Source organism: Boleophthalmus pectinirostris, unplaced genomic scaffold, assembly GCF_026225935.1.
Source record: "Boleophthalmus pectinirostris isolate CB_2022bp ecotype Guang Dong unplaced genomic scaffold, ASM2622593v1 HiC_scaffold_11, whole genome shotgun sequence".
Classification (NCBI taxonomy): Eukaryota; Metazoa; Chordata; class Actinopteri; order Gobiiformes; family Gobiidae; genus Boleophthalmus; species Boleophthalmus pectinirostris.
The window spans coordinates 23,263,628-23,283,237 of record NW_026570994.1 but is presented as its reverse complement, the minus strand read 5'-3'; the positions used below and the strand labels follow the sequence as shown (position 1 = coordinate 23,283,237).

Sequence of the window (19,610 nt, the reverse complement as noted above, 5' to 3'; positions counted from 1 at the left end):
ATCTGACCTCAACGAAGAAACTGGGACAGGTACAAATACTACTGCAAATACTACTGCAAAATACTACTACTACTACTATATCTGACCTCAACGAAGAACTGGGACAGGTACAAATACTACTGCAAATACTACTACTACTACTATATCTGACCTCAACGAAGAACTGGGACAGGTACAAATACTACTGCAAATACTACTGCAAATACTAACTACTACTACTATATCTGACCTCAACGAAGAACTGGGACAGGTACAAATACTGCAAATACTACTGCAAATACTACTACTACTACTATATCTGACCTCAACGAAGAACTGGGACAGGTACAAATACTGCAAATACTACTGCAAATACTACTACTACTACTATATCTGACCTCAACGAAGAACTGGGACAGGTACAAATACTACTGCAAATACTACTGCAAATACTACTACTACTACTATATCTGACCTCAACGAAGAACTGGGACAGGTACAAAATACTACTGCAAATACTACTGCAAATACTACTACTACTACTATATCTGACCTCAACGAAGAACTGGGACAGGTACAACTACTGCAAATACTACTGCAAATACTACTACTACTACTATATCTGACCTCAACGAAGAACTGGGACAGGTACACAAATACTGCAAAATACTACTGCAATACTACTACTACTACTACTATATCTGACCTCAACGAAGAACTGGGACAGGTACAAATACTGCAAATACTACTGCAAATACTACTGCAAATACTACTACTATATCTGACCTCAACGAAGAACTGGGACAGGTACAAATACTGCAAATACTACTGCAAATACTACTACTATATCTGACCTCAACGAAGAACTGGGACAGGTACAAATACTGCAAATACTACTGCAAATACTACTACTACTACTATATCTGACCTCAACGAAGAACTGGGACAGGTACAAATACTGCAAATACTACTGCAAATACTACTGCAAATACTACTACAAATACTACTGCAAATACTACTACAAATACTACTGCAAATACTACTGCAAATACTACTGCAAATACTACTACAAATACTGCTGCAAATACTACTGCAAATACTACTACTACTACTATATCTGACCTCAACGAAGAACTGGGACAGGTACAAATACTGCAAATACTACTGCAAATACTACTGCAAATACTACTGCAAATACTACTACAAATTCTACTGCAAATACTACTGCAAATACTACTGCAAAGACTACTACAAATACTACTGCAAATACTACTGCAAATACTACTACAAATACTACTGCAAATACTACTACAAATACTACTGCAAATACTACTGCAAATACTACTGCAAATACTACTGCAAATACTACTGCAAATACTACTATATCTGACCTCAACGAAGAACTGGGACAGGTACAAATACTACTGCAAATACTACTGCAAATACTACTGCAAATACAAATACTACTGCAAAATACTACTGCAAATACTACTACAAAATACTACTGCAAAGACTACTACAAATACTACTGCAAAATACTACTGCAAAAATACTACTACAAATACTGCAAATACTACTGCAAATACTACTGCAAATACTACTGCAAATACTACTGCAAATACTACTACAAATACTACTGCAAATACTACTGCAAATACTACTACAAATACTACTGCAAATACTACTGCAAATACTACTGCAAATACTACTGCAAATACTATATCTGACCTCAGTGAAGAACTGGGACAGGTACTGCACAATACTACTACTATTAACCCGATCTAAACCCAGGTCTAAACCTGGTCTCAACCTGGTCTAAATCTGGTCTAAATCTGGTCTAAATCTGGTCTCAACCTGATCTCAACCCGGTGCATACCCGGTGTAAACCCAGTCTTAACCTGGTCTAAACCCGGTCTAAACCCGGTCTTAACCTGGTCTAAACCTGGTCTAAACCTGGTCTAAACCTGGTCTCAACCTGGTCTAAATCTGGTCTAAACCTGGTCTAAACCCGGTCTAAACCCTGGTCTGGTCCGGTCTGGTCTAAACTCCGGTTTGGTCCGGTCCGGTGTGGTCTTGTCTAAACTCGGTCTGGTCCGGTCTGGTCTGGTCTGGTCTAAACCCGGTCTGGTCTGGTTTCAGGTGGAGTACGTGTTCACAGATAAAACTGGGACTTTAACAGAAAACAACATGGAGTTTATCGAGTGCTGCATCGGAGGAAGTGTTTATGTCCCACACGCCATCTGCAACGGACAGGTACAAGTACTACTACTACTACTACTACTACTACTACTACTACTGCAAATACTACTGCTACTACTGCCACACGCCATCTGCAACGGACAGGTACAAGTACTACTACTACTACTACTACTACTACTACTACTACTACTACTACTGCAAATACTACTGCTACTACTGCCACACGCCATCTGCAACGGACAGGTACAAGTACTACAAATACTATGAGGACTGTTTATTCGTTATTCCTTTACCATTTAAATATCTGTTGGACTTCAAGCATCAAAATCTGAACTTTTTCTTGATAATGTGAACTGTTGTATTGTTTTTATTTTTACGTGTTGATTGTTTTTGTTTTCAGGTGATGTCAGGAGCCGGGATGGACATGATCGACACTTCACCAGGACCAGACTCCAGAGTAAGACAAGAACATACAAGAACATACAAGAACATACAAGAACAATACAAGAAAAATACAAGAACATACAAGGAACATACAAGAAAAAATACAAGAACATACAAGAAAAATACAAGAACATACAAGAAAAATACAAGAACATACAAGAAAAACAAGAACATAAGAAACATACAAGAACATACAAGAACATACAAGAACATACAAGAAAACATACAAGAACATACAAGAACATACAAGAACATACAAGAACATACAAGAACATACAAGAGAACATACAAGAGAACATACAAGAACATACAAGAGAACATACAAGAGAACATACAAGAACATACAAGAAATACAAGAGAACATACAAGAAAAATACAAGAACATACAAGAACAATAAAAAAATACAAGAACATACAAGAAAATACAAGAACATACAAGAACATACAAGAACAAAACATACAAGAAAAATACAACAAGAACAAATACAAGAACATACAAGAACATACAAGAACATACAAGAACATACAAGAAAAATACAAGAACATACAAGAAAAATACAAGAACATACAAGAACATACATACAAGAAAATACAAGAAAAATACAAGAACATACAAGAAAAATACAAGAACATACAAGAACAATACAAGAACATACAAGAAAAATACAAGAACATACAAGAACATACAAGAAAAATACAAGAACATACAAGAAAAATACAAGAACATACAAGAACATACAAGAAAAATACAAGAAAAATACAAGAACATACAAGAACATACAAGAAAAATACAAGACATACAAGAACATACAAGAACATACAAGAACATACAAGAACATACAAGAAAAATACAAGAACATACAAGAACATACAGAAACATACAAGAATATACAAGAACATACAAGAAAAAATACAAGAACATACAAGAACATACAGAAAAATACAAGAACATACAAGAACATACAAGAAAAATACAAGAAAAATACAAGAACATAACAAGAAAGATACAAAAAATACAAGAAAATACAAGAACATACAAGAACATACAAGAAAAATACAAGAAATACAAGAACATACAAGAAAAATACAAGAACATACAAGAACATACAAGAACATACAAGAAAAACATACAAGAACATACAAGAACATACAAGAAAAATACAAGAACATACAAGAAAAATACAAGAACATACAAGAACATACAAGAAAATACAAGAAAAATACAAGAACATACAAGAACATACAAGAACATACAAGAAAATACAAGAACATACAAGAACATACAAGAAAAATACAAGAAAATACAAGAACATACAAGAAAAATACAAGAACATACAAGAACATACAAGAAAAATACAAGAACATACAAGAAAAATACAAGAACATACAAGAAAAATACAAGAACATACAAGAACATACAAGAAAAATACAAGAAGAATACAAGAACATACAAGAAAAATACAAGAACATACAAGAAAAATACAAGAACATACAAGAACATACAAGAAAAATACAAGAAGAATACAAGAACATACAAGAAAAATACAAGAACATACAAGAAAATACAAGAACATACAAGAAAAATACAAGAACATACAAGAAAATACTGTATTATATGAAAACTGAGAAGAGCAGAGGGTCAGAGGAGGAGAGGGTCAGAGAAGCAGAAGGTCAGAGAATCAGAGGGTCAGAGGGAGGGTCAGAGGGTCAGAGGAGGTCAGAGGAGGGTCAGAGGGTCAGAGGAGAGTCAGAGGGTCAGAGGAGGGTCAGAGGAGGGTCAGAGGGTCAGAGGGGGGTCAGAGGAGGAGGGTCAGAGGAGGGTCAGAGGAGAGGGTCAGAGGAGGGTCAGAGGGAGGGTCAGAGGAGGGTCAGAGGAGGGTCAGAGGGGAGAGGGTCAGAGGGTCAGAGGAGAGGGTCAGAGGGTCAGAGGGAGGAGTCAGGAGGGTCAGAGGAGGGTCAGAGGAGGGTCAGAGGGTCAGAGGAGGGTCAGAGGGTCAGAGGAGGTCAGAGGGTCAGAGGGTCAGAGAGGGTCAGAGGGTCAGAGGATCTCACTGTGTGGTCTGGTTGTTTCAGGACGTGGAGGAGCTGTTCTTCGCGCTCTGTGTCTCTGTCACACGGTGCAGGAGGAGCAGAGGGTCAGAGGAGGGTCAGAGGGTCAGAGGAGGGTCAGAGGAGGGTCAGAGGAGGGTCAGAGGGTCAGAGGAGGGTCAGAGGATCTCACGTGTGTTCTGTTGGTTTCAGGACGTGGAGGAGATGTTCTTCCGCGCTCTGTGTCTCTGTCACACGGTGCAGGAGGAGCAGAGGGTCAGAGGAGGGTCAGAGGGTCAGAGGAGAGTCAGAGGGTCAGAGGAGGGTCAGAGGAGAGTCAGAGGGTCAGAGGAGGGTCAGAGGGTCAGAGGAGGGTCAGAGGGTCAGAGAGGGTCAGAGGAGAGTCAGAGGGTCAGAGGAGGGTCAGAGGAGGGTCAGAGGGTCAGAGGAGGGTCAGAGGGTCAGAGGATCTCACTGTGTGGTCTGGTTGTTTCAGGACGTGGAGGAGCTGTTCTTCCGCGCTCTGTGTCTCTGTCACACGGTGCAGGAGGGTCAGAGAGTCAGAGGAGGGTAGGAGGGTCAGAGGAGAGTCAGAGGGTAAGAGGAGGGTCAGAGGGTCAGAGGAGAGTCAGAGGAGGGTCAGAGGAGGGTCAGAGGAGGGTCAGAGGGTCAGAGGATCTCACTGTGTGGTCTGGTTGTTTCAGGACGTGGAGGAGCTGTTCTTCCGCGCTCTGTGTCTCTGTCACACGGTGCAGGAGGAGCAGAGGGTCAGAGAGGGTCAGAGGGTCAGAGGGTCAGGAGGGTCAGAGGAGGGTCAGAGGAGGGTCAGAGGGTCAGAGGAGGGTCAGAGGATCTCACGTGTGTTCTGTTGGTTTCAGGACGTGGAGGAGATGTTCTTCCGCGCTCTGTGTCTCTGTCACACGGTGCAGGAGGAGCAGAGGGTCAGAGGAGGGTCAGAGGGTCAGAGGAGGGTCAGAGGAGGGTCAGAGGAGGGTCAGAGGAGGGTCAGAGGGTCAGAGGATCTCACGTGTGTTCTGTTGGTTTCAGGACGTGGAGGAGATGTTCTTCCGCGCTCTGTGTCTCTGTCACACGGTGCAGGAGGAGCAGAGGGTCAGAGGAGGGTCAGAGGGTCAGAGGAGAGTCAGAGGGTAAGAGGAGGGTCAGAGGAGGTCAGAGGTCAGAGGAGGTCAGAGGGTCAGAGAGGGTCAGAGGGTCAGAGGAGGGTCAGAGGAGAGTCAGAGGGTCAGAGGAGGGTCAGAGGCGGTCAGAGGGTCAGAGGAGGGTCAGAGGGTCAGAGGATCTCACGTGTGGTCTGGTTGTTTCAGGACGTGGAGGAGCTGTTCTTCCGCGCTCTGTGTCTCTGTCACACGGTGCAGGAGGGTCAGAGGGTCAGAGGAGGGTCAGAGGGTCAGAGGAGGGTCAGAGGAGGGTCAGAGGGTCAGAGGAGGGTCAGAGGGTCAGAGGATCTCACTGTGTGGTCTGGTTGTTTCAGGACGTGGAGGAGCTGTTCTTCCGCGCTCTGTGTCTCTGTCACACGGTGCAGGAGGGTCAGGAGGGTCAGGAGGGTCAGAGGGTCAGAGGAGGGTCAGAGGGGTCAGAGGGTCAGAGGAGGGTCAGAGGGTCAGAGGATCTCACTGTGTGGTCTGGTTGTTTCAGGACGTGGAGGAGCTGTTCTTCCGCGCTCTGTGTCTCTGTCACACGGTGCAGGTGAAGGAGGAGGAGACCGTGGACGGGATCAAACACGGACGTCATCAGGGGAAAGTCCTCGTCCTTCTACATCTCCTCCTCCCCAGACGAGGTCGCGCTGGTCGAGGGCATGAAGAAGTACGGACCAACTCAAGTCCTGATTTAGACCTGGTGTAGTCCTGGTTTAGACCTGGTTTAGACCTGGTTTAGACCTGGTTTAGTGCTGGGTTTAGTCCCTGGTTTAGTCTTAGCTTAGTCCTGGTTTAGATCTTAATTTAGACATGATTTTATCCTGGTATAGTCCTGGTTTAGACCTTTAGACCTGGTTTAGACCTGGTTTAGACCTGGTTTAGACCTTGACTAGTCCTTGTTTAGATCTGACTTTAGACATGATTTTATCCTGGTCTAGTCCTGGTAAAATCCTGATATAGTCCCTTGTTTAGTCCTGGTCTAGTCCTGGTTTAGATCTGATTTTGGACATGATAAATTATGTACCAAAGTCTGTAGAAACAAAATTCAAAACATCCAGTTTTAAAGTCTCTGTGTCTGAGTTTGACTGTTTTAAAAACATGAAAAATAGAAGGAGTTCATTGTCAACATGAGTTTATTGGAGCTTTTCACTTTCACAGACCAGAGTCTTGCCAACTTGGTTTTATAATTAGATACAGAGAATAAACTTACTGTGGACTTATTTTGACCTCGAGAGCTTCTTATACTACAGATCTTGTACATTTGACTCAAACTCACGGGGAAATCAGACACACAGACTCTGACTGTGGAGAAGATCTGAAATGTCGGTGATGAAACCTGTGAACTGTTGTGTTTCAGACTGGGGTTCACGTACCTGAGGCTCAAAGACAGTCACATGGAAATCCTCAACAGAGACGACCAGATCGAGAGGTCTGTGGAATGCACCTGATTTAAGGTTTACACCTGGTTTAGTCCTGGTTTAATCACTGATGTAGTCATTGGTTTAGAGCTGATTTAGTCACTGTTTACTTCTTGGTTTAGTCCTGGTTTAGTTTAGTTCTGGTTTAGTCCTAGTTTATGTTTCAAGCCGTTTGTGTGTTTCAGGTTTGAGCTTTTGGAAGTCCTGACGTTTGACTCGGTCCGACGAAGAATGAGCGTCATCGTCAGAGCCTCGTCCGGTAAAAATACAAACAAAAGTGTCTTTAATCGATCTGTTGTAGAAGAACAAGTCTTTGGTCGATTCATCTGAACTGTGTTTGTTTGTTTCCAGGGGAGTTGTTCTTGTTCTGTAAAGGAGCAGACTCGTCTATATTTCCTCGTGTGGTCGCAGGGAAAAAAGAGGAAGTCCAGGCCAGAGTCGAACGCAACGCCGTGGTGAGTCCTGGTTTAGTCCTGGTTTAGTCCTGGTTCAGTCCTGTTTTAGTCCTGGTTTCAGTCCTGTTTTAGTCCTGGTTCAGTCTGGTGTAGTCTGTTTTAGTCCTGGTTCAGTCCTGGTATAGTCCTGTTTTAGTACTGGTTCAGTCCTGTTTTAGTCCTGGTGTAGTCCTGGTTTAGTCCTGTTTTAGTACTGGTTCAGTCCTGTTTTAGTCCTGGTGTAGTCCTGGTGTAGTCCTGGTTCAGTCCTGGTTCAGTCCTGGTTTAGTCCTGGTTTAGTCCTGGTTCAGTTCTGGTTCAGTCTGGTGTGTCTGTTGTAGGAGGGGCTTCGTACCTTGTGCGTGGCTCTGGTTCAGTCTGGTGTGTCTGTTGTAGGAGGGGCTTCGTACCTTGTGCGTGGCTCTGGTTCAGTCTGGTGTGTCTGTTGTAGGAGGGGCTTCGTACCTTGTGCGTGGCTCTGGTTCAGTCTGGTGTGTCTGTTGTAGGAGGGGCTTCGTACCTTGTGCGTGGCTCTGGTTCAGTCTGGTGTGTCTGTTGTAGGAGGGGCTTCGTACCTTGTGCGTGGCTCTGGTTCAGTCTGGTGTGTCTGTTGTAGGAGGGGCTTCGTACCTTGTGCGTGGCGTACCGGAGGCTCTCGTCGGAGCAGTTCTCGGAGGTCGTGGCTCTTTTGGCCGAGGCTCGTTTGGCTCTTCAGGATCGAGACAAGAGACTCGCCGAAGCCTACGACAAGATCGAGACCGAACTCATCCTGCTGGGAGCCACCGCCGTGGAGGACAGGTGAGACCAGGGGGAGGGGACAGGTGAGACCAGGGGACAGGTGAGACCAGGGGACAGGTGAGACCAGGGGACAGGTGAGGCCAGGGGGGAGGGGACAGGTGAGGCCAGGGGGAGGGGACAGGTGAGACCAGGGGGAGGGGACAGGTGAGTCTAGAGGGAGGGGACAGGTGAGACCAGGGGGAGGGGAGGGGACAGGTGAGATCAGGGGGAGGGGACAGGTGGTTTCTGGATGTAAAACAGAACAGGGACAATATAAAAACATAGAACAGAACAGTTTATTTTGATGATCTCTTCTGTCGTACTTGCGTCTTCATCGTAAATGTTCCGTGTTGTGTCTTTAAACAGTCGTTGTTGTTGTTTTGTTCAGGCTGCAGGAGAAAGCGGCCGACACCATCGAGTCTCTGCACAAAGCCGGGATGAAGGTCTGGGTGCTGACGGGAGACAAAATGGAGACGGCGGCCGCCACGTGTTACGCCTCCAAACTGTTCCGGCGCAGCACCCAGATCCTGGAGCTCACCACCAAGAGGACGGAGGAGCAGCGGCTCCACGACGTGCTCTTTGACCTCAGCAGAACTGTGCTCAGGCACCAGGGAACCCTCACCAGAGACACCTTCTCCGGGTCAGAACCTCAGAAGCTCTGCTCCTCCCTCCTCCCTCTCTCCTCCCTCTCTCTCCCTCTCTCCTCTCTCCTTCTTTCCTCTCTCCTTCTTCTCTCCTTCCTCTCTCCCTCCGCTCCTTCCTGTCTCTCCTTCCTCTCTCTCTCTTCCTCTTCCTTCCTTCCTCTCTTCCCCTCTCTCCTCTCTCCTTCTCTTCCTCTCTCCTCCTCTCTTCCTCTCCTTCCTCTCTCCCTCCTCTCTCCTTCCTCTCTCCTTCCTCGCTCCCCTCTCCTCTCTCCTTCCTCTCTCTCCTTCTCTCTCTCCTTCCTCCTCGCTCCCTTCCTCTCTCCTCTCCTCTCTCTCCTTCCTCTTTCCCCTTCCTCTCTCCTTCTCTCCTTCCTCTCTCCTTCCCCTCTCCTTCTCTCTTCTCTCCTTCCTCTCTCTCCTTCCTCTCTCCCCTTCCTCTCTCCTTCCTCATCTCTTTCCTCTTTCCCTCCTCTCTCCTTCTTCTCTCCTTCATCTCTCCTCTCTTTCCTTTCTCCTCTCCTCTCTCCTCCTCATCTCTCCTTCTCTCTCTCCTCTCCTCTCCTCTCTCCTTCCTCTCTCCCTCCTCTCTTCCTTCTCTCTTCTTCCTCTCTCCTCTCTCCCTCCTCACTCCCTCCTCTCCTTCTCTCCTCTCTCCTTCCTCTCTCCTCTCTTCTTCCTCTCTCTCTCCTCTCTTCTTCCTCTCTCCTCTCTCTTCTTCCTCTCTCCTTCTCTCTCCTTCCTCTGCTCCCTTCTTCCTCCTCTCCCCCTCTTCTTCCTCTTCTTTATCCTGACCCTCTTCTCCTCTTCCTCTCTCCTCCCTTCATCCTCCTCCTGTCTCCTCTTTCCTTCAGGTTGTCCTCAGACTTTGGCCTGATGTTAGATGGAGCAGCTCTCTCTCCTCCTCTTCTTCGTCTCATCTGTTCCTCCTCCTCTCCTCGTCTTCTTCTTCAGGTTGTCTTCAGACTACGGAGACTTCGCAGACTTCGGTTTGATCATCGACGGAGCGACTCTGTCTGCGGTGCTCAGACCTGCTCAGGAAGACTCCAACTCCGGAAACTACAAAGAGATTTTTCTGGAGATCTGTCGAAACTGCAGCGCCGTCCTCTGCTGCCGGATGGCGCCGCTGCAGAAAGCTCAGGTACCAGCGGAGGTTAATGAAAGGAAAGAAAAGAAAAGAAAAGAAAGAAAAGAAAAGAAAAGAAAGAAAGAGGGACAAAAACAGACGAATCACGGACTGAACTAAACCAGGACTAGACCAAAACTCACTCTGTAGACTCAGGTTTGTTCAGGGTTTACTAAAAAAACAGACCAGAGACCAGACCAGAGACCAGACCAGAGACCAGAGACCAGAGACCAGAGACCAGACCAGACCAGAGACCAGACCAGAGACCAGACCAGAGACCAGACCAGACCAGAGACCAGACCAGAGACCAGACCAGAGACCAGACCAGAGACTAGAGACCAGAGACCAGAGACCAGACCAGAGACTAGACCAGAGACCAGACCAGAGACCAGACCAGAGACCAGAGACCAGACCAGACCAGAGACCAGACCAGAGACCAGAGACCAGAGACCAGAGACCAGACCAGACCAGACCAGACCAGAGACCAGAGACCAGACCAGAGACCAGACCAGAGACCAGACCAGAGACCAGAGACCAGACCAGAGACCAGACCAGAGACCAGAGACCAGACCAGAGACTAGACCAGAGACCAGACCAGAGACTAGACCAGAGACTAGACCAGAGACTAGACCAGAGACCAGAGACCAGACCAGACCAGAGACCAGACCAGAGACCAGACCAGAGACCAGAGACCAGAGACCAGAGACCAGAGACCAGAGACCAGACCAGAGACCAGAGACCAGACCAGAGACCAGACCAGAGACCAGAGACCAGACCAGAGACTAGACCAGAGACCAGAGACCAGAGACTAGACCAGAGACTAGACCAGAGACTAGACCAGAGACCAGACCAGAGACCAGACCAGAGACCAGACCAGAGACCAGACCAGAGACCAGACCAGAGACCAGACCAGAGACCAGAGACCAGAGACTAGACCAGAGACCAGACCAGAGACCAAACCAGAGACCAGACCAGAGACCAAACCAGAGACTAGACCAGAGACCAAACCAGAGACTAGACCAGAGACCAGACCAGAGACCAAAACCAGAGACTAGACCAGAGACCAGACCAGAGACCAACCAGAGACTAGACCAGAGACCAAGACCAGAGACAAGACCAGAGACCAGACCAGAGACTAGACCAGGGACTAAACCAAACTATTTTAAAATACTGATTCTCTAAGATACACTGTGTAACTTTTTAGTTGGAGGATTCGTCTTGTTGCTTTGCCTGGATGTTCCGCAGTGTGGCATTAACCTGTACATCTCCACGGAGACGAACAGTTGAACCCATCAGGTCGTGTTACAGCTCAGATCTGTGGAGGTGAGGAGGACGCAGGGTTTTAAAATATATTTTGAGTAAAAGATAAATATATAAATGCAACATGAGTTAGTTTAAAGCCACACTGCGGGATATTTTAGGCCAAGCAATAACATCTCCATGGAAACAAGCAGGTGACAGGCACTTCACCGGAAAAAGTGACACAGTGCGACTTTAATTCTTTGTGTAGAAATTAGAATATTAGAGGATAGAATATAGAAATTATTTGTGTAGAAAAGGTTTTTAATTTTGACCAGAGCAAAAACCAACAGGGACCAGACCAGACCAGGACTAAACCCCAGGTCCAGGTCCAAACCCCAGGTCTAACCCCAGGTCTAACCCCAGGTCTCTGCTCTGTGTATCGACCCTGATGCCCTCCCAGCGGTGGAATCTTTGGAGCTGTAAATATTGACGTGGAAATGGGTTTTATTTTTGTCCTCAGACTTCAGATCCATCGATAAAAACGAGCAGAGCACTTCACAGACCTCAGGGAGCTTCAGCCGCTGACATTTACACAGCACCAAATCTATCAAACCACTCAGGACACACAGACCAGGAACCGGGACTGGACCAGGGACTAGACCAAGGACAGGACCAGGGACTGGATCAGAGACTAGACCAGGATTAAACGAAGGACTAAACAAAAACACAAAATCTACGAAGAAACTATGGCTATAAAGACAACAAATCAGGACTAGACCAGGGACAGGACCAGGAACCGGACCAGGGACAGGACCAGAGACCGGACCACGGACTAGACCAGGACTAGACCACGGACTAGACCACGGACTAGACCAGAATTAACCAAAGGACTTAACAAAAACACAAAAAATCTATTAAGGAACTGTGGCCAGAAAGACTAAAAATCAGGATTAGACCAGGGACGAGACCACAAACTAGACCATGGACTGGACCAGGGACTAGACCAGGGACAAGACCACAAACTAGACCACGGACTGGACCAGGGACTGGACCAGGGACTAGACCAGACCTGGACTAAACAAAAATGCAAAATCTATGAAGCAACTGTGGCCAGAAAGACCAGAAATCAGGACTAGACCCAGGACTAGGGACTAGACCCAGGACTAGACCAGGGACTGGACCAGGATAAAACCAAGGACTAAACAAAAATGCTAAATCTAAGAAGCTATTAGGAACTGTGGCCAGAAAGACTAGAAATCAGGACTGAACCAGGTCTAAACCAGGACTAAAACAGGTCTAAACCAGGTCTAAACCAGGATTAACCAGGTCTAAACCAGGACTAAACCAGGACTAAACCAGGACTAAACCAGGACTAAACCAGGACTACACCAGGTCTAAAACCAGGACTAAACCAGGACTACACCAGGTCTAAACCAGGTCTAAACCAGGTCTAAATCCAGGACTAATCCAGGACTAAACCAGGACTAAACAGGTCTAAACCAGGACTAAACCAGGATTAACCAGGTCTAAACCCAGGTCTAAACCAGGTCTAAACCAGGTCTAAACCAGGTCTAATCCAGGACTAAACCAGGACTAAACCAGGACTAAACCAGGTCTAAACCAGGACTACACCAGGTCTAAACCAGGTCTAAACCAGATCTAAACCAGGACTAATTCTGTATTTTCCAGATCGTGAAGTTGATCAAAACGTCTAAAGAACATCCCATCACTTTGGCGATCGGAGACGGAGCCAACGACGTCAGTATGATCCTGGAGGCTCACGTGGGCATCGGTGAGTACTGCAAACAAGTACTGCAAACAAGTACTGCAAACAAGTACTGCAAACAAGTACTGCAAACAAGTACTTCTACTGCTACTACTCCTTCATGTGGTGTTTATTTGTATTTCTGTTGTTTTCCCGCCCACAGGGATTATGGGTAAAGAGGGTCGTCAGGCCATGAGGAACAGCGACTACGCCATCCCCAAGTTCAAACACCTGAAAAAACTGCTCCTGGTGCACGGACACTACTACTACATCCGAATATCTGAACTCGTGCAGTACTTTTTCTACAAGGTCACAAATACAAACTACAAACACAAGTACAAACACAAGTACAAATACAAGAACAAATACAAGAACAAAAACAAGTACAAATACAAGTACAAATACAAGTACAAATACAAGTACAAATACAAGTACAAAGTACAAATACAAATACAAATACAAGAACAAATACAAGTACAAATACAAATACAAGTACAAATACAAGTACAAATACAAGAACAAATACAAGTACAAGTACAAACACAAGTACAAATACAAATACAAATACAAGTACAAATACAAGAACAAATACAAATACAAGTACAAATACAAATACAAATACAAATACAAATACAAGTACAAATACAAATACAAGAACAAGTACAATACAAGTACAAATACAAGTACAAATACAAGAACAAATACAAATACAAAGTACAAATACAAGTACAAATACAAGAACAAATACAAGAACAAATACAAGTACAAGTACAAATACAAATACAAATACAAATACAAAGTACAAATACAAGAACAAATACAAATACAAGTACAAATACAAGTACAAATACAAGAACAAATACAAGAACAAGTACAAATACAAGTACAAATACAAATACAAGTACAAGTACAAGTACAAATACAAATACAAAAACAAATACAAGAACAAATACAAGAACAAATACAAGAACAAATACAAGAACAAATACAAGTACAATACAAGTACAAATACAAGTACAAATACAAGTACAAGTACAAGTACAAGTACAAATACAAATACAAGAAGTACAAATACAAGTACAAATACAAGTACAAGTACAAATACAAGTACAAGTACAAATACAAGTACACAAGTACAAATACAAGTACAAATACAATACAAGTACAAATACAAATACAAATACAAACACAAGTACAAACACAAGTACAAATACAAGAACAAGAACAAATACAAGTACAAGTACAAGTACAAGTACAAGTACAAATACACACGAGCAGGGAGGGCATCTGACTGGACTAGACCAGGGACTAAACCGAAAACTCGACCGGAGACTGGACGGAGACTAGACCGGAGACTGGACCGGAGACTAGACCGGAGACTAGACCGGAGACTAGAAGACTAGACCGGAGACTAGACCGGAGACTAGACCGGAGACTTGACCGGAGACTAGACCGGAGACTAGAAGACGGAGACTTGACCGGAGACTAGACCGGAGACTAGACCGGAGACTAGACCGGAGACTTGACCGGAGACTAGACCGGAGACTGACCGGAGACTAGACAAGACTAGACCGGAGACTAGACCGGAGATACAAGACTAGACCGAGACAAGACTAGACCGGAGACTAGACCGGAGACTAGACCGGAGACAAACACCGGAGACTTGAAGACTAGACGGAGACTAGAGACGACGGAGACTAGACCGGAGACTAGACCGAGACTAGACCGGAGACTTAGACCGGAGACTAGACCGGAGACTAGACCGGAGACTAGACCGGAGACTAGACGGAGACTAGACCGAAGACTTGACCGGAGACTTGAGACCGGAGACTAGACCGGAGACTAGACCGGAGACTAGACCGGAGACTAGACCGGAGACTAGACCGGAGACTAGACCGGAGACTAGACCGGAGACTAGACCGGAGACTTGACCGGAGACTGGACCGGTGACTCAACGGAGATTCGGCCGGAGACTTGACCACGGACTGGAACAGGGACTAGACCAGCGACTAGACCAGGACTTAAATATGGTTTATTTAGAATTAACTTGTGACTATTCTGGATCTAGACATGAACTAAACCAAGGACTAGACCAGGGACTAGGACTTAAACATAAACTCTTGTACTTTCTGTTTTCTTGTTTTAGTCAATTTTTAAGTATCTTTTAGGCCAAATTCTGCTAAGAAACACAGAAAAACTGTATGTTTGGTGTAAAAAGTGAATAAATGTAAACTTTGTGTTTTTGCAGAACGTCGTGTTCATCTTCCCTCAGTTTTTGTACCAGTTTTTCTGTGGATTCTCACAACAGGTGACTCCTCCCTTCTGTCTATAAACATTACACTTTTATTTGTCCATGTTTAAATCATCATTGTGATTGTTTGTGTATTTTCAGCCTTTGTACGACACGGCGTATCTGACCCTGTACAACATCAGCTTCACGTCTCTGCCCATCCTGGCCTACAGCCTCATCGAACAGCACATCAACATGGACACGCTGAAGAAGGACCCCACACTCTACAGGTGCTGCTCTTACACCTGATGCCCTCCCAGACGCACGGGGGATCTGACTTTACTAAAGCACTAAAACAAAAGAGTGTACTGTCTGTTATCGGGAAGAACTCCTTACCAAGATGGCCGACGCCCATGACCGCTCTAGAATATTTGTTCATCATGACTGTGTTGTTTGTTACAGGGACATAGGGAAGAACTCCTTACTAAGATGGCCGACGTTCATCTACTGGACGGCTCTGGGCGTGTACGAGGCTGTGGTCATGTTCTTTGGAGTCTACTTCCTGTTTGACAACACCACCTTCACCAGCAACGGACAGGTATGACTCCAGACCAGACCAGACCACCCTAGACCGCAGTCTAGACCGCAGTCTAGACCGCAGTCTAGACCGCAGTCTAGACCGCAGTTTAGACCGCAGTCTAGACCGCAGTTTAGACCGCAGTCTAGACCGCAGTCTAGACCGCAGTTTAGACCGCAGTTTAGACCGCAGTTTAGACCGCAGTTTAGACCACAGTTTAGACCCTGTTCTTGTACTGGTTCAGATCCAACTTAGAAGACCCAACTTGGACCCTGGTTTAGACCCTTTTTTTGACCTGATTTAGGTGATCGTTAGACCTGGTTTAGACCCTTTTTTTTTAGATCTGGTTTAGGCCTGGTTTAGGTGGTGGGAAGTCCTGGTTTAGTCCAGGTTTCCATAACAGTGGGTCAGACTGTTGCTGTGCAAAGGCATTTTTGATCAATTTTATTGTTTACAATTAATAAAACGTAAAATAATTATCTACAAACTCACACACAGTTTGAGCTGCTCTGGTAGAAAATGTTTCATGAAATAATCTTTAAAAATTAAGATAAAAACAAAGGATTTAGATGTTGGACTTTTCACAGATAAAAAGTGAATCTTAAGTTTCTCTAACTGAACTGATTTAAACAAAACTCCAGGATTATTGACGTAAACCTGCTTCCTTCAGCATGGCAAATATTCCCTCTGTTTCTACTGTGGTCTCTGCTTTAAATCAGAGCTGCAAAAAGTCGCAGTTTTACTTTTTTTTTTTGGTTCAAACTAAAAACAAATTTGAAAATGTTAAATGTTTTTACAGCCCAAAAGTCCAGACTTGCAGCTCTGATCTGAAACTCTTTCCTAATATCTTTAATTAAAATTTCTGCACTGTTTCATTTATTTACGTTTTCTTTTTTCTTATATAATTTGGCTTTATTTTTCTCTTTTTTCTGCCTTTTTCTGTTTCAAACTTTTTCCTTTTTCCTGCTCAGCTCATGACGTCCAACACACAGATGGTAAGAACAAAAAACACGAGAAAAACAAAAACCATCCTCCATTTTAACGTCACATTCACAACTCCTCACCTCATTCTGGACCTGAGATAGACCTGGTTCGGTTCTGGTTAAGTCCCAGTTCACTTCCACATAGTTCTTGGTTTAGTTCTGGTTTAATTCTGGTTCTAGTAAATCTAAAACCCTTAAACATCCTCCATTTTAACATCAAACTCCTCACCTCATTATGGACCTAAAGAAGATCTCGTTCTGGTTTAGACCTGGTTCAGTCCTGGTTTACTTACTCTTGGTCCAGTCCTGGTTCAGTTCTAGTTTAGTACCCGCTGAGTCCGTAGTCCAAGTTTAGCCCTGGTTTGCTTGCTTTTAGTCCCTGGTTCAGTCTTGGTTGAGTTCTGGTTTACTACTGGTTGTCCTTTAGTCCTTGGTTTAGTCCTTGGTTCAGTCCTGGTTTAGTCCTTGGTTCAGTCCTTGGTTCAGTCCTTGGTTTAGTCCTGGTTTAGTCCTTGGTTTAGTCCAGTCCTGGTTTAGTCCTGGTTTAGTCCTGGTTCAGTCCTTGGTTTAGTCCTGGTTTAGTCCTGGTTTAGTCCTGGTTCAGTCCTGGTCCTTTTAGTCCTGGGTGGTTTAGTCCTGGTTTAGTCCTGGTTTAGTCCTGGTTTAGTCCTGGTTTAGTCCTGGTTTTAGTCCTGGTTTAGTCCTGGTTTCAGTCCTTGGTTTTTAGTCCTGGTTTAGTCCTGGTTTAGTCCTGTCCAGTCCTGTTTAGTCCTGGTTCAGTCCTGGGTCCTGGTTTAGTCCTGGTTTAGTCCTGGTTTAGTCCTGGTTCAGTCCTTGGTTTAGTCCTGGGTTTAGTCCTGGTTTCAGTCCTGGTTTAGTCCTGGTTCAGTCCTGGTTCAGTCCTTGGTTTAGTCCTGGTTTAGTCCTGGTTTAGTCCTGGTTCAGTCCTGTCCTTGGTTTAGTCCTGGTTTAGTCCTGGTTCAGTCCTTGGTTTAGTCCTGGTTTAGTCCTGGTTTAGTCCTGGGTTTAGTCCTGGTTCAGTCCTGGTTTAGTCCTTGGTTCAGTCCTGGTCCTGGTTTAGTCCTGGTTTAGTCCTGGTTCAGTCCTGGTTTAGTCCTTGGTTCAGTCCTGGTTTAGTCCTGGTTTAGTCCTGGTTTAGTCCTGGTTCAGTCCTGGTTTAGTCCTTGGTTCAGTCCTGGTTTAGTCCTGGTTTAGTCCTGGTTTAGTCCTGGTTTAGTCCTGGTTTGATGAGGTTCTGCTCCTGTAGTTTGTTTCATTCACCAGTTTAAAAATTCACTTTACAAAATGTGTTGGAATAAAAACCTCATCAAATGTTCATATGATTAGTTTTTCATTTTTAGTTTTCCTTCCATCTCCTGGACTCTCACAGTTTGACTTTTAATTTCATGTTTTAATCTTGTCATCTTTTTCAGATGTTTGGAAACTGGACTTTTGGGACTTTGGTCTTTACTATTCTGGTTTTCACCGTCACTTTTAAGGTAAAAAGTTTAAACTTATGAAGGTTTGAGTCCTGATGTGGTCCAGGTTTAGGTCTGGTTTAATCTGTGGTTCAGTCCTGGTTTAGTCCTGGTTCAGTCCTGGTTCAGTCCTGGTTTAGTCCTGGTTTCAGTCCTGGTTTACTGGTTTAGTCCTGGTTTAGTCCTGGTTTAGTCCTGGTTTAAGTCTGTGGTTCAGTCCTGGTTTTAGTCCTGGTTTAGTCCTGGTTTAGTCCTGGTTTAGTCCTGGTTTAGTCCTGGTTTAGTCCTGGTTTCTAGTCCTGGTTTAGTCCTGGGTTTAGTCCTGGTTTAGTCCTGGTTTTAGTCCTGGTTTAGTCCTGGTTTAGTCCTGGTTTAGTCCTGGTTTAGTCCTGGTTTTAGTCCTGGTTTAGTCCTGCTTTAGTCCTGGTTTAGTCCTGGTTTAGTCCTGGTTTAGTCCAGTCCTGGTTTAGTCCTGGTTTAGTCCTGGTTTAGTCCTGGTTTAGACCTGGTTTAGTCCTGGTTTAGTCTGGTTTAGTCCTGGTTTAGTCCTGGTTTAGTCCTGGTTTAGTCCTGGTTTAGTCCTGGTTTAGTCCTGGTTTAGTCCTGGTTTAGTCCTGGTTTAGTCCTGGTTTAGACCTGGTTTAGTCCTGGTTTAGTCCTGGTTTAGTCCTGGTTTAGTCCTGGCTGGTTTAGTAGACCTGGTTTAGTCCTGGTTTAGTCCTGGTTTAGTCCTGGTTTAGTCCTGGTTTAGTCCTGGTTTAGACCTGGTTTAGTCCTGGTTTAGACCTGGTTTAGACCTGGTTTAGTCCTGGTTTTTACCTGGTTTAGTGCTGGTTTAGTCCTGGTTTACTGTTTAGACCTGGTTTAGACCTGGTTTTAGTCCTGGTTTACTGGTTACCTGGTTTAGTCCTGGTTTAGACCTGGTTTAGTCCTGGTTTAGACCTGGTTTAGTCCTGGTTTAGTCCTGGTTTAGTCCTGGTTTACCTGTTTAGTCCTGGTTTAGTAGTCCTGGTTTAGTCCTGGTTTAGTCCTGGTTTAGTCCTGGTTTAGTCCTGGTTTAGACCTGGTTTAGTCCTGGTTTAGTCCTGGTTTAGTCCTGGTTTAGACCTGGTTTAGTCCTGGTTTAGTCCTG

General features: G+C 44.8%; 1 protein-coding gene across 1 annotated transcript in view; it reads left to right on the top strand.

Moving 5' to 3' along the window:
* The window catches only part of atp11a (ATPase phospholipid transporting 11A), an 81,673-nt gene that overhangs the window by 46,807 nt on the left and 15,256 nt on the right, over positions 1-19,610 (top strand). The window contains 16 exon segments of the mRNA XM_055163014.1: positions 2,119-2,232; positions 2,579-2,635; positions 6,307-6,414; positions 6,416-6,474; positions 7,165-7,236; positions 7,411-7,484; positions 7,577-7,680; positions 8,276-8,457; positions 8,825-9,076; positions 10,032-10,218; positions 13,135-13,237; positions 13,374-13,519; positions 15,459-15,518; positions 15,603-15,730; positions 15,903-16,038; positions 18,434-18,499. Of these exon segments, the coding sequence (XP_055018989.1) occupies positions 2,119-2,232; positions 2,579-2,635; positions 6,307-6,414; positions 6,416-6,474; positions 7,165-7,236; positions 7,411-7,484; positions 7,577-7,680; positions 8,276-8,457; positions 8,825-9,076; positions 10,032-10,218; positions 13,135-13,237; positions 13,374-13,519; positions 15,459-15,518; positions 15,603-15,730; positions 15,903-16,038; positions 18,434-18,499 (1,848 nt within the window).